The following is a 16,180-nucleotide window of genomic DNA, read 5'->3' on the forward strand; positions in this document are numbered from 1 at the left end:
TCCTATCACGACTTTTTTTTAGCTGAAATAATAAGATTAGACCCAACGTTGCTTAACTTCACTGATCGGACGGGAAGCGGTGTACTCAACTTGGTATGGCCGTTGGCAACGTTGGGTCTGGTTAGTACTTGGATGGGTGACCGCCTGGGAACACCAGATGCTGTTGGCATCCCTACGTGTCAAGTGGGGTTGGTGGAGGATTAGTGCCCCTCCCTGTAAAACAGTTAACTCTAAGCCCTTGGCCACCCTATTTGGGATACATGGCATCTGGCAATGAATGAGTGAATGAATAAGATTAGTTATTAAATCATCATGAGTTATATAAAACTCATCTTAAAGGAGTTAATGAGGTTTTTGGTGTGATGATTGTTCCGAGGCTTGCGCATGGAAGCTACTGCTGTGTACCCCCTGACCCCTCGCTGGTCTCGTCCCCACTCCTGCCTCTCGTGCCAGGGTCACCCACTTCCGTCAGTACTTCATCAGATCCCACGAAGTTGAAATCTTCAGGCAAGACCCGGATGTCATCAATGTCTTCATCTGCTTCAGCCCCCCTCTGTTGTTCTACTTCGGTTGGCCGTCGTTGTGAAAGAAAGCGAGTGATGAGTGACTGCTGTCGGGCATTCACTCGGACGTGATACTGTTTCTAGTATTTGCTTGAAATCTGTTTTACAAGTCCAGTCATTTGCTCCCTTTTGCTTGAGTCACTCTCAATGTCTTGAATCATTTCTTGAAGGCTGGAGCGGATACCCAATAGGAGTGACAACTTTTGTGTCATCACTTTTCTCTGCTTAGGCTCTTCTGAATCACTCACTGCTTCACCACTATCACCGCATTCTTCATCCACTAGATCCTCGATGTTGTCAGCATTGCCATCGTGCAGCATTTCCTCCAATTCTTCACGAGTCACTTCTTCAAATCCTGGAGCTGAGATATTGTGGATGGCTTCTAAGACTTGAGTCATTAATTTTGATGGCTGCTCTCTTTCCATCTCAGCAGACTTGAGTTGTGGCAGGAGTGCCGACCAGGCATGTTTAACAGTTGCCATTGTTGTATTATTCCAGGCTTTGATGAAGAAATTTACAGCATGTCAACTGTTAAATTTCTTCCAGAATGCTTGCAACAGTCATTATGGTGGGGGTTGCAGGTATGCCAGGTGGGGCAGGTGAGTCAGGTGGGGCTGTGGAGATGGAGGGGCAGGCAGCAGGTGAGTCAGGTGGGGTGGTGAAGATGGAGGAGTTGGCAGTGAGTGGAGGATCCTCCATCTCCTCCTTGCTACTGCTCACATTTTCGGATATTTCCTTCATCTCTTCATGTTTGTCTGTTTCATTCCTCATCTTGTCATGGACGTATTTGTAATACAACAACTTAGCATTCGCCATAGTTTCTTGGTCTAACAGTTGTAATTTGGAGGTTGTATTAGGGGGCAGAAAAGCAACCTCAGCTCCAGGGTGTCGTCCTACTAGAAATCGTTCATGACTGGTGGCATTGTCTAGAAACAGCACCACTTTGAAGGCTAGATTCTTCATCCGACAGTACTCTCTAGCATCTTTAACAAAACACTCATGAAACTTTCTCGACAACTCAGTGGACGTGTAGCCTTTCTTTGTCTGCTCCCAATAGACATTAAGTTTTGGCATATCACATCCCTTGTATGCCCTTGGCCGTTTATGTTTGTATATCACCATAGGCTTCATGAGACAGTCACTCAATGCATTGCATGTTAAGAGGAGACTAAATCGATCCTTGGCTATTTTCACTCCTCTAGCTTGTTTTTCTTTCTTTGAAATAAATGTTGATCTGGGTGATTTTTTCCAATATAATCCTTTCTCATCACAGTTAAAAATCTGATCTAGGGTATAACCTCCCTCTTGAATAATTTGAGTGGCAATTGCAGGGAAAGAATCTGCGGCCACCAAGTCAGCCGACAAAACCTCACCTTGATATATTGCATGTTTTGTGCCACTCCTATCCTTAAATTTGTGTAGCCACCCTACTGAGGCATTGAAAGGAGGGGGAGACTTAATGTTTTTTTTTTTCGTACAACTGCGGCATACAAGGCCTTTGCCTGAACTCATATCTGAGGGCTACTAACACTTGCATTTTCCCTCATTCTTTGCGCTAACCATTTCATTAGATAATACTCGGTTATCACTAACAATCTGTTTCTATCACCTTTGTCATTCATAGCTCGCCTGACATTTCCATCACTGCTGTAATATTTCTTAGCCAGTGCAATACTCTTCCTTCTCTCCTCTAAGTTTCTCTTTTTACTTCCCACCTTAGACTCAGGACAGTTCAATTTCTTCACAATACAATGTCAGTGTTTCGTGCTCCACTTTCAATCAGTTCAACAATCTTTTCCTTATCCTTGACTGAATATGCACGCTTCTTGTGGCTTTGTCTTTTCCCATCGAGTTGTTTCTTTGGCAGTGACTTTAGAAGTTCTCGGATGTTCTGACAGCTAATCATTCCCTCCACCCCACTCCCATGCCCCACAGGTACAGCAGAGGCCATTATCGACCACCAACCCTTGCAACCACTGGTTATAGAGGCGAAAGTAACACACGCGTCTTTACAGTACAGCTGTACTCCACCAAGCGTGGTAAACTTGTGCTGCACGTGTGACTCTGTGTGAGCTGTGTGACCATTTGAGCAAGTTTGAGCAAAAGGAGGGTAAAGGTACGCTTTATATGAAGCAATAGAAGCACCAATGAAATCAGTTCTTCTTCTTTATAATACTGTAGTATGTTATATTTTTCTCATTATTTCTGGGTCGGTAAATAAACGTTTCTCGCAAAATTTATTTCTCTCTTATTAGCAGTGTTCCACTGTGTCAACTCATTTGAGTTTTCAATCATAATGGCGGAATGGACTGCCCTAACCTGAGCAATTAACTAAACCAAACCCAACCTAGCTTAACTGTACCTAATAACCTAGGGTAACTTTAACCTAACCTAACCTAGCATTCAGTTGGAAAGTTGAGTTACAAAATCCACATTTCAGTACCCTGAGTAAAATTCTTCCATTACACCATCAACAAACAACCGTAGATACTGCTTAAGGACTGTAATGAAAAAAACAGTGGGAAACTTTTAATCAGGAAAAGGTAATCTACCACCCTTAAAATAGCCAGAAATATACAGAAAACGAACTGGAGGAATATGAATAGAGTTGGTAATGTCCTTCTATTGCTTCAAGTAAAGTGTACCTTTACCTGAAGGAGCAACAGCGTCAAGATGGCGGCCAATGAACACCATTGAAGTTGCGGCTAGACATTTCCCATGAAATAACCGTTAATCGAGTGAATCCAAACGTTATTATGGAAACTGGGCATCTATTCTAACTCTCCGTTATTGCCAAGATTGTCATTGTCGAACTCGTTATTGGCAAGATACTACTGTATTCTGGAAGGAGGTGCAGAAATGTAAAATGACAGTGGAAAGAAGTGTGAAAGTGTGAAGGATGTAAGTGGTAGATTATTAATCCATGGAGATGAAGTAAGGACCAGATGGAAAGAATATTTTGAAAGTCTGATGAATGGAATGGAGAGAGCAAATCAACTGTTAACATGATTGGTTTTGGGGGTGTACAGAGAAGGAATGCAGTGCCAGGAAACGTGACATTCGCAGAGGCAAAGAACGCTGTGAAGCTTCTGAAAAATGGGAAAGCAGATTGAATTGATGAGGTGTATGCAGAGATGATTTAGTGCACGGGAGAGAACGGAATGAAGTGCTTGTCGGAGATATGTAAGAAGGCATGGATGAGTGAAACTGTACCAGTAGAGTGGAAAAAGACAGTCATTGTACCCTTGTGCAAAATTAAAGGTGAGTGAAGTGAGTGCAAGAATTATTGTGGCATAAGTCTGTTGAGTGTTGTAGGGAAGATATTTGAAAGAATTATTATAAAGTAAGAGAGATATAAGAGGTATTAGTGAGTGGTGAACAGGGTGGCTTTAGGAGTGGAAGAGGATGTGTGGATCAAATATTTGCTGTGAGACAGCAGTGAAGGCTTGTAGAAAGAACTATAAGGTGTTTATGGCACGTATAGATCTGGAAAAATCATACCACAAAGTAGATAAAGAAGGTTTGAGGAAGGTTTTGTGCATGTATGGTGTAGATGGTAAGCTGCGAGGTGCTGTCAAGAGTTTTTACGATGGTAGTGAGGCATGTGTAAGGGTAAATGGCATCTAAGTGAATGGTTCATGATCAGTATGAGCATGTGACAAGGTTGTGTGATGCTTGTTCAATATATATATATGTAGATGGGGTGATGAGAGAAGCAAAAATACGAGTAATGGAGAGAGGGATGGCATTGGTAATGAATGGTGATGGACGGAATATCTCAGATTTGTTGTATGCTGATGATGCAGTACTACTTGCAAATACTGGACAAGAACCTGGTAGACTAGTGCAGAGTTTTGTAGATGTCTGTGAGCGTTGTGCCTTGAGAGTAAATATAGAAAATAGTTCAGTGATGATTATTGAGAGAGAAGGTGACTCCCAGTGTGATGTTACAGTGAATGGAGAGAAACTGGAATTGGTGAGAGTTCAGATGCCTGGATACAGTGATAGAAAAAGGAGGAAACTGTGCAAAAGAAGTGGAAAGTAGAGTGACACAAGGAAGGAAAATAGCTGGTGCTATGAAGGCCATGACAAATAAACAGAGGCTTGAATGTTGCAGCTGCAAGAGGCCTGCGTGAAGGAGTGTTGGTACCCACTTTAACATGCATGTGAGACTATGGTGTGGCATGAAAATGAAAAGAGTGAGAACAGTGGAGATGGGACTGCTGAGGAATGTATGTGGAGTACAGAGAGTGGATAGAATACGGGATAATGTGATTTGTGAAAGATGTGGAGTGAGGAAGTCTGTGGACACCAGAATTGAAGCGAGTGTACTGAGACAATGTGGCCATGTGGAGAGAATGGACTACAATAGAGTGGTGAAAAGGTAGATCTGAGCAAATCTGAAGGAGGGAGGAGGCAATGTAGGCTAAGAAGGTGGAGGGATATGGATGAGTGTGTGAGGAAGAGATTTGGAAGTTGGTGAAAACTAAGGGATTGACAAGAGATTGAGCAAGCTGGATGAATTTTGTGCAGAGAAGTGCATAGCCAGGGATTTGGCACCCCTTTTTAACATGACAGTGTTTGGATTGGCATAAGATATGTGAAGCCACAGAATATAGTGAAATTTTTTTTGATGTATTTGATGGAGCCTGGATTTCAAGGGCTTGAATGGTGAGTGAATGGAAGTGTGGCCCATTGGATTGGGCAGACTTTGTCTGTCTGGATGTTGCTACTTCTAACCCTGCTCGAGAGTGGGAAAGGAGGTCCGGATGATGATGATGATGATGATGGTGAAGTAGTTGCACCTGACATTGCGTTGTCCTATTCATGACTTGGTAGCCAATGAAATGACTCTACCCACAAATGTTGCAAGAGGAACCTAAGAAGGTGAAGCATACATAAGGATCATACTGCATAGAATCAAACAATTTGAAGATATGAATGATTAGTGATTGGATATATGACTAGCTTTAGTAAACATTATCAATAGCATTTCTTAGCTTTTCCATCCATCCGTCCATCCATCCATCATCCAATCCCATGTTGCCCCATGAGGAGGTAGGAGCCCGGGGCTTGGCAAGTTGATCCTGACATTTAAGATAAGAGTAACCAGCTTCACTCATCCCTGAGTGGCATTACATGAACAATAAATCTCAGCCAGCGCTTGGATTAAAACTTGCACCAGGTTAATCTGATTGGAGTGCTTTAATTACTCTCTAAACCACCAGGTACCATAATTTGGTTATATGGTTACCACCCAGTGTAGTAAATGTTTCCTGGTGTACAGGAAACCGTTTGGCTTGTCACTCAGTGTAGAATCACCCATAGGCAGATGGAAGAGGAAAGAATGAAGGAAAGGAAGAGAGAAGAGGAAGGAAGGAAGAGAGGAAAGAGCAGACTCCTAAAGCAGCACAACATCGAGTGAGTGGATGGCGAGCGCTTATTTGTTTAAGATTATAGGAAGATTATAGGCAGTAACTGGGTTAGTGTTGTTTATTTCCAGGTTGCACTTTATGCTGATGATATGATTGCTTGATTATGAGAATGATATATGAATGTGTGTGTGTTTAATACATGAATACACTTGTGCCCATGATGATGTAAGTACCAGGTATGAACACCAGATGCTTGTGTTTTCATTACGCACCAACAGATGGAGCTATTGTGCACTCTCTGTATCTTTCAGCGATGAGGTAATTGTCCTGAATGCCACTGGCACAGCGGCAGTGATAAGCCTTCATTATTTGGAAGCCGATGGGATTGGGGTAGGTCTTTCCAGAGTGCCACGGGACCCCATGACTCTCTCCCTTGACCGCAAGGACTTTGAGCAGCAACAGCAACAGGCTTGCAAGGCAGCTTACAAAGATGGCCACTCGGGATCACAAGTTAGTTTGATTTTTTTTTTTTCTTAAGTACTGGAATGCAGTCATAGGGTTGTACATTATCTTGCTAGAACTGATCTTTCATAATTATAGAGAGGTTGGTACTAAAGTGATGATTACATTGTTCCTAATCCAAACATTGCGATGATCCAGGTTAAGGGTTTTGGAATATATTTTTGGAGTAACTCGGTCGTTATCGTCATCGTCAAATTTATCATTGTTTTCTTTATGTCTTGCTGTTTTCTTATGTTTGGATCATAAATATAGAGCATTTTAGTTTTATAAAGAGTTGGTTAAAATAAAGTCCTTGAACCATAACCTTGGAGTTGGCATATTCTTCACTTCAGTTTCAACTGCCTTTTGTACAGTATTTATCATCAGGATGCCTCTGATATTTATTAATTTGGTTATTTTTATATATTCTCTGTTAGGTTTTTTTTTTTTTTTTTTCTCATCATAGGCTGATCTATATTGTTTGGTTTGCTTTTTGTGTGTGTGTGTGGAAACCTTATAATTGCGAATCACAATGACCACTTTTGTTCTGTTTCCAGATTTTAGACAACAGTAGATTAAATCCTTATGTATTAGTGTACTGTATGACCATAAATTCTGGAGCCATTAATCTTTGGTGTGTTCCCTTTTGTTATATATGGAATAACTTGAATAAGAAGGAGGTCGAAGAAAGCATGGGTGAGACAAGGTAAGTTTATTCATGAATAGTTACCTGAAGAAGTAATTGGTGAAGCTTGTTGGGAATAAATTCACTTGTGTTTCACCTTGCTGTCTTCCACCTCCTTCTCACATCCCTGAAATGTCTATGTTTATTTATTTATTTGTTCTTTTTTATGTATATTTTTATACACTTTATTTGTTTACTATATTTATTCATTTTTTCTCAAGTACATTTTCACTTTCACATATCCCTTCATTCAGAAAATTCTGTTTTATGATTTATCTCCTTTTTTGGTAAATGTGTTTGGCTGTATAGGATGGAGCCAAAGTCCAGAAATATAGGAAAGTTGGGAAATTATTATCGCAAAAAGCATTGCATGTTGTAAGTATAGTGGGACCTGGTGGTAGGTGGTAGTGACCATCATCCACTCACTTAGCTGCCTGCTTCATCCTTCCTCATTTGAGTCTATCTCTGTATCTGCCCTCCCGTCTCCTACTTCTCCTTTTCCATCCTGTCATCTTTATTACTGTTTCTTTCACTTCAGGTGGCCTTACTCTGAATAATAAGTCTAATACTTTTTTGTAACCCTGGAAACCATTTACAGTGCAGGGTGTAATCACATACAGTACTGTAATCAAATTGTGGGATGAAGTGGAGCCTGCTAGATTATCCATCCATCCAGGGACTAAGCCTCCATACTGTTGCCTATGCCTCGCTGTGGTGGAGCATTGTCAACCACAAAGAACGTGGGTTCACTGCATGGGACAGCCCTGCAGGGATGGTTGCTTCTTTGTGATTGATGGATCTTCTCGGCCAGACAAACAGGTTGATCTACAACAACATCAGCGAGCCTTAATTAGACAACCCTAGCAATTTTCATCATTCTCTTAAGACCGTTGATACTCCAACTTTGGGTTTCCAGCTGGGGATTCACTTCTCACCACCTTTAAGCTGGCAGTGTTGATTGTTGGCAAAATTAACCCATATTAACCTCTTGACCACAGTAACTTTTTTATAATACCAGATTTCATTCTTGTTTGGGAAGGCTTGTTCTGGTGAATATGTTAATGAAGGCTTTCCAAAAAGTGTCTCCTAAATAGACAACTCATCTCGTGGTACTTTGCATCATTTACGAGAGACATCATTGTATTTAAGTGCTTGTGCTTTTCCAGATTTCGTCTGCAGGTATTCCCTAAAATAATTTTTGCTTCATGATGTGTTCTGAATTTGTTTAATCATTCATCATCCATTATCCAATCCTACATTGCCCCATGAGGATTGTAGGCAGTTGGTCCCGACATTTAAGATGAGAGTGACCAGCCTCACTCATCCCTGAGTGGCATTACAAAAGCAATCAACCCCAATCGCCCCTTGGATATAAACCTTCACCAGCTCAATCCGATTGGCGTGCAGTAATTACCCACTAAACCACCAGGCGCCAAAATTTGGTTATATGGTTACCACCCAGCATAGTAAATGGTTTCCTGGTGTACAGGAAACCATTTGGCTTGTCACTCAGTGTAGAGTCACCCACAGGCAGAAGAAAGAGGAAAGAATAAAGGAAAAAAAGACAGAAGAGGTGGTGTAAAATCACCTGTAGACAGAAGGACAAGGAAAGAAAGACAGAAGAGGATGGAAGGAAAGAAGGATGGAAGAGAGGAAAGGGCAGACACCCGACAGCAGCATTACATCGAGTGAGTGGATGGTGAGTGCCCTCACCTACCACAATTTGTTTAATGTCTATCTATCTATCTATCTATAGCCCGACGCCCTAATCCCGCAAAGGGTGGCCGCAGACAAAACACCTCCAAGTTGCACTGTCACCCACCATTTGACTACCCTTCCCCCAACTCACCCCCCCTCCTTCATATTGTTTAATGTGCCCTATATAAAAGCACTTTCATTGTTTTATTTTAATTTGTGTATTTTTTTCAAATGAATGTCGGAACACGTTTGCTGTGTTGTTAATTTGAACAAGGGTCATGAGGGTGGTGGAATATACAAAATGTGCTGGACGTGGATTGTAAAGAGTTCCTCACATCTCTTCAGGATCCATTGTAATAAGATGTGCTTAATGTGTTCTCTTTTCACTTCTAGACATTTTTATGGGCCCTGCAGAGAAAGCCATGGAGAGGGGGGAATTACAGGTAGTCTTATGTTTCTGGACTTTGGTTTAGTATGTGCAGAATATATCACCTGATGTCTGATCCTGTGAGTTCCTTTGGTGTGGCCATAGTGAATCTTACAATAACTCACCGTGTTAGTGGAGAGGGATACCTTCACATGGCGGCACTGATATAAATGGATGACTCAGCTACTTCATGATACAAATGTCTTTCAACTGCCCCCTGTTCCATGAAAAGAGTATGGCGGACTGCAGGGGAAGCGTAACTTAACCTGAAGTCTATCAGCTTCACGCTTTGATGAGCTTGGGTCCAGTACAACAACAGCGACTACAGTAGAGTCCTGATTTAAGAGAATGAAGCAGTGATCCTACAATAACACTATTTCTCCCAGTATTTTATAATAACACTAATATCACTTAATTATGCGACTCAAAATGTGTACGTTTATCATCCACTTTCTATGTGGCCATGTGTGTTTACGTGTGCATTTTGCTTTTCTCCCTCACTTCCACGATTCTTAACAATGTTGCCAGATGCGTGTGTTATTGCCAGACTGGATGATGTGTGTGTGTGTGGGGGGGAGGGTTAGTCATACCAAGGAAGGGTGGGATCAGGTGAAGACACTGACAAGGAGATGATAATTGCAGTTTGGAGAAGGGTAGGGGATAAGTGGGTGAGTGGAGACAATATTGGACTTTAATCTGGATGAGAGAGAGAGAGAGAGAGAGAGAGAGGAGATAGCACAGAAGTAGGTATGGAGTAGATGGGGGATGGGGCAGAGGGAAAGAACTTTGCATTGTTAGTAATTATGAGATGAGGGTTTGGTTGGACAGGTGTGGCAAAGGATGTAAGGGCTTCAGACAAAGGGTTAGATGTGGGGGAGGTAGAGGGTGGTCATTATAGCTGGTACAAATTGTACAATGAGGGAACAGCAATATTCAAGAGTTTTACATATAGCTAACTTCAGTGCAGCAAGTGTGAACGGGTTTTGCGACCTCCATAGTGATTTGCTGACAACTCGGGATAAGAAAAATTCAGCTCTTACAGTATGTGACGAGTTTACATGTTGATGTTAATAGTTGAGCCCTTGTAAATTAAGTTTTCATACAAATTATACTTCTTGGTTGGCCTGCTTCTTATTCAAAGACACAAATAAGTATGAAGTTGATGGTCAAAGTTCACTGTTTGTGGACATGGATGCAGTGCCAGTGGCATTTCCTGAAGAATTTCATATGTGTTGAAGAAAATATGTGGTCTCCAGAACCTAACTCCTTATTTTACATGTAAATAAATGTTACCGTTTGAAAGGAAATTGATTTAACACGAAGGTCCACATAACCTATCTCATGTTATACATAGACTCCACTGTAGTCCATCTGGTGTTGTTGAAGGTAAAATCTTTATCACATATCTCATATCGTCAGTAGCTGTCCTTTACTGCACCAGGAATTTATTTGTTTTCTTTACCCCTCCACCACCATCATTATATACTTCGTTTTACCATCATTGTTTTCGTTTTCATACTCTGTTAACTTTTCATTTTTTGTGTGTTCCATATCGTCACTCTCATAAAGAAACTGGTTAAATTTTCGGTGATTTCTGGATTTTTGCCTAAATCAGTTCTTCATCACGTGGCGCTCCTATTGGTATAGCGCCTTTGTCAGGTCTAGGGTGTAAGTGGTCTAAAATGCACCTCAAGTTTCTGCCTAAGTCATTGAAAATTAAGAAAATGAGACAGTTTTTTTTCGATTTCCCGAAAAGTAGAAATAATGACTTAGGCAGTTTTTTTATTAGGGTGACGATATGTTCTCAGTATCTCAGGTGATTCTGTTTAACTCATTGAACATGGAGATTTTTTTTTTTTTTTTTTATAAAGTCACTGCCAGGCAAATTAGTTAAGTGTTAGTAGGACTTTTTCTCATACATTCACCTCCATTCTGAATTTATAAATACTTGTCGGTCGTTAAGTACAAGTCCATTGCTGTCTTTGGTACTGGATTGTACAGTCTCTCATATTGGCATTTGGAAATTTAAGTCGGAACAAAGAACCAGCGATCATGACTTTATTTGTGGAATTGAGATACCTTTTAATGAACATATGATGCATATATTTATCCTTTTAATTGGCTGCAGCTAGATATAAAATATAATTTGATAGTGAGATTATTTTTCATGCTTCATGTTGTTGCATGGCATACATAAAGTAGGAATAGGATGATAGAGTGGTGAAATTAATTCTTGATAATAGTTGGCTTAGCTCATTTTACCTCACTTTTAGTCTATAGTTGTCATTGAAGTTGCTATATATTGGTGTAGCAGTGTTTTTGTGAGAGTTGTATACTGTATTGTATTGGTATTTTTTTCCATTGCTTGAGTGTGTCTAGTTGTAGTTTTGTCTGTTTGACCTCTCAAGCATTGTTTATTTTTATTACTAGCATAAAACTCTTCCCCTAATTAACTGACTTGCTGGAACTAACTTGCTTCAACTCTCAGTCCTCCAGAGGTAGCTCAAGGCGCTCTTTTACAGTCAGTGTGTAGCTTCCTGAGTATTTCTTGTATAATAATTCTCTTTTCACCATTGTGAGAGTTCATTGGCTCACAGTCTCCCAAGTAATCTGGCTTGTACTGTAATATTCACTCCAGATTTAATGGTATAGCTTGTTGTTAATTAAGAGCAATATTTTATACAGTTATCCTACTCATTAACTGTGTCATTTTGTCTCTGTTCGTTGTTTGTAGTATTGCATAAAAATTGCTGTTATTAGTAGCCATATGTCATTCACCTTTTCATAGCAAAAGTCAAGGCGGTTAAAAGTCAGTAGAAAGAGTATGATGAGGGCCTTTATAAAAATCATCTTTATTGTCAAATGTTTCGACATTTTCTTCATACCATCTTCAGTGACCTAGGAGTGAAGCAACGTAAATGATATTCAACAGTGAAGAGTAAAAAAACCTGAATATTCATATAAGAGTTAAATACATACTTAGCTCACCATATAGGAATCTATTTAGATACATATATATATATATATATATATATATATATATATATATATATATAAAGAGATAAACAATTGACGGGATATAAACAGTTAACGAGGGCATGTCAGCTGGCATACGATCTGTAAAACGATTGTCTATCTATTTACTTGCCCCAGTTGCCAAGCGGGGTATGTGGGTAGCACGATTGCTCACTTAAAATCAGAATCATTGAGCACCTAGGTCAGTCTGCCAAAACAGGTCTACCACTGCACAGTCCTCCTTATTCAGCAGTGTGGGAACATTATAAGTCCTGTAATATGGTCCCTAGCAGAATTCATTTCAGTGTCCTTGACTCTTGCCCTAATGAAAACCTAAGAATTATAGAATCTCTGTATATTAAAAGACTTAAGCCTTGCCTTAATAACACAGTACAGTCGACCCTCTGTCTTCGTGGGGGTTAGGGGCCTGAGACCCCCGCGAAGATCGAAAATCCATGTAAAATTGGTCTATCTATCTATCTATCTATCTATAGCCCGACGCCCTAATCCCGCAAAGGGTGGCCGCAGACAAAACGCCTCCAAGTCACTCTGTCACCCACCATTTGACTCCCCTCCCCCCAACTCACCCCCCCCTCCCTCATATACCTCTCAACTCCATCCCTCCACCTCATCCTCGGTCTACCCCTCCCTCTCCCTCCCTCCACCTCACCTACATACACCCTCTTAGTCAGTCTTTCATTCTCCATTCTCTCCACATGTCCAAACCACCTCAGTGTATTTCTCCTAATCTTTTCAACCACATCCACATCTACCCCACAACGTTCCTTCACTTCTTCATTCGTCAACCTGTCCCTCCACGTACCTCCACATGCTCCTCTCAAGTAACTCATTTCCACTGCTCTCACTCTTGACTTGTTCCCCTCTTGCAAGGTCCACGCCTCGCTTCCATACGTCAGGGTAGGGATCACAATACCATCATGCAGTGACTTCTTAACTTCCATACTCACCTCCCTATTTCTCATCACTGCTTTCAGTGTACCAACAACCTTTCTTCCCTGCTGTACCCTTTCACGTACTTCATCCCCCAAAGTTCCATCCTTACTCATCACACTACCCAAGTACTTGAATGCACTCACATTCTCCATATCCTCACCATCCAACCTCACTGCACACTCTGTGACTTCATTCCTCTCAAACACCATAACTTTACTTTTGTTTACATTGACTTTCAGCTTCCTCCTCCTACACACTGTCCCAAATTCATTCACCAAACCTTGCAACTCCCATTCATCTTCACTCAACAATACTGTATCATCAGCTAACAGCAACACCGGAAACTTCCAAATCTCACCCTCATTCATTAGGGCCACCCCCACATCCACTGCCCTACCTTGCACCTCCTTTACAACCCCATCCATATATATATTAAACAGCCATGGAGACATCACACACCCCTGTTTCAGTCCCACATTGAGATCAAAGAACTCACTCAGCTCACCATCCACTCACACCGTAGCCCTAGCTCCCTCGTACATACTCTTCACAGCACTCATCAATTTCCCCTCCACACCATATATTCTTAATACCTTCCACATACCTTGCCTATCTATTCTGTCATAAGCTTTCTCCAAGTCCATGAAGGCAGCATACACTTTCCTTCCCTTCTCTAGATACTTCTCCACTAAACATCTTAGAACAAATATCTGATCTACACACCCTTTTCCCTTCCTAAATCCCCCTTGTTCTTCTCCAACTAGCTCCTCTGTCATATGCCTAACCCTATCAATGAGTATTCTACCATATATTTTACCAGTCACACTAAGAAGGCAAATACCCCTATGGTTACCACATACTTCTCTCTCCCCTTTTCCTTTGTACAGAGGAACAATTATACCTGATTTCCAGTCCTCTGGAACCCTTCCCTCTTCCCAAGCCAATCTACACAACTTCCATATCCACTCCACAACAATCTCACCCCCATACCTAAGCATTTCACCACACACTCCATCAATTCCCGGGGCCTTTCCCAGCTTAAACTTCTTCATCGCTTCCACTACTTCCAACCTACTGATCTCTTCCTCCCTCCTCTCATCTCTTCTTCTCCCAGCCATTCCCCAACCACTTATACTCACACTGCTCTCACTCTCTACATTCAACAAATCCTCAAAGTGCTCCTTCCATCTCCTCAATTTCTCTCGCTTCTCCACCAACAATCTATTATTCCTTTCTTTCACTCCCCTACTATTTCCCCTTTCACACTGCCTTACTTTCTTTACCTCCTTCCAAAACAATTTCTTACTCTCCCTCCATTTCACACTCAGATTCCTCCCAAACTCTTCATCCACTTTCTTCTTACTCTCCTTCACCAGTCTCTTAACCTCCCTTCTCCTGCTCACATATACCTCTCTCTTCTCTCTCTCATCTTCTCCCCTACCTCTACTCGCCAACCATTCACCATATGCCTTCTTCTTTTGTTGCACAGCTCGTTTCACCTCATCATTCCACCATGCTGTCCCTTGCACACCCTTGCATCTCCTCCTCACTCCACAAACCGCCTCACACGCTGCGCTTATCTCTTCCGTGAATATCTTACATACGTCTTCCACCCCTTCCATCTGCTCTAGCTCATACCTTCCCAATCTTTCTTCCACTATGCTCTTATACTCTGTCCTTTTCTCACTATCTTGCAATTTCTCCACTCTTCTCACAGGAGCTGCTTCCTCCTGTCTTCCCCTTCGTCTCCTCAACCACTTAATTTGCAGCTCTACCTTGGCCATCACTAAGTGATGGTCCGAGACTCCATTCCCCCACCCTCTCCACACCCTTGCATCCAACACTTGTCTTCTCATTCGCTCATCCACACACACGTAGTCTATCATTGCCTTTCGTTCAACAAGTTCACCATCCATCCTCCTCATTACTCTCCATGTATACCGGTGGATCATCTTATGACGAAAGTAGGTGTTGGCTATTGCCAACCCCTTACCAGCACAGATGTCCACCAAAGCACTACCATTCCCATCTACTTCAGCTGGCACACCCCACTGACCAACCACTCCATCCACTCGTACATTCCCAACTTTGCCATCCATGTCTCCAATCAACAGCACCCTTTCGCTCCTCTCAAACTTATCCATACATGCTTCTACTCTCGCCCAAAACTCATCTTTCACTCTTGCCACTCGATCCTCTGTTGGAGCATACACACATACAATCGCCCATGCTTGTATACCTACTTTCATCCTCACCCATACAATCCTTGCACCCACTGTTCCATACCCTCTTATATTCTCCTTCCACTTCTTGCTTATCATCAGACATACTCCCTCTCTTGCCCTCTCATTCTCACTGACTCCCGCACATATACCTACACCGTATTTCCATTCTCTCATCCTTTCACCTTTCCATTTAGTTTCAGTCAATCCACATATATCCACTTTTGCATCCTCAAGCACCTGGACAATCTCTCTCTCTTTCACTTCATCATTCACTCCTCTCACATTCCACGTTCCTACCCTCAAAATGTCCTTTGTCCGTTCCTTAGTCGTCAACGTATGGTCCGTCCGGGTGCCCCCCTAAAAACACCCCTAGCCCCCCATTTCCTTCTTTAATGAAAGAAAACCCCCTGTGTACATGTCAAAAAACACTTTATTTATAATTATAGTATGAAAAAAATAGTTTAATTGCATAGATGGATGGCCTCTCTCACCGCTTGTCACAGCTACACTCTCACCCTCCACCACCGTTACCATGGTAACCACTGCAGTCGTCACATCACTGCAGAAAACAAACATACATGTTTTGTAAATACTTCCTCCACCACTTCCTGTGTACAGTGTTGTTCTTGTACTGTACTTTATACAATAATATACAATACAGTGCTTAATTGCTAACAAATGTGGTAAGAAAAAGATATAAAAAGAGAGAAAGCCTGCCGCGAGAGGTTCAAAACAAT

At 41.6% G+C, this 16,180-nt stretch overlaps 1 protein-coding gene across 1 annotated transcript in view; it reads left to right on the top strand.

The window, feature by feature from the left end:
- LOC145391352 (uncharacterized) overlaps window positions 1-16,180 on the top strand; it is a 210,905-nt gene that overhangs the window by 72,086 nt on the left and 122,639 nt on the right. The window contains exon 11 of the mRNA XM_080265950.1: window positions 6,250-6,448. Within this exon, the coding sequence (XP_080122076.1) occupies window positions 6,250-6,448 (199 nt within the window). The remainder of the gene's footprint in view (window positions 1-6,249; window positions 6,449-16,180) is intronic.

The sequence above is a fragment of the Coenobita brevimanus genome, chromosome 18 (assembly GCF_032717465.1).
Source record: "Coenobita brevimanus isolate Jiangsu-jjx chromosome 18, ASM3271746v2, whole genome shotgun sequence".
Classification (NCBI taxonomy): Eukaryota; Metazoa; Arthropoda; class Malacostraca; order Decapoda; family Coenobitidae; genus Coenobita; species Coenobita brevimanus.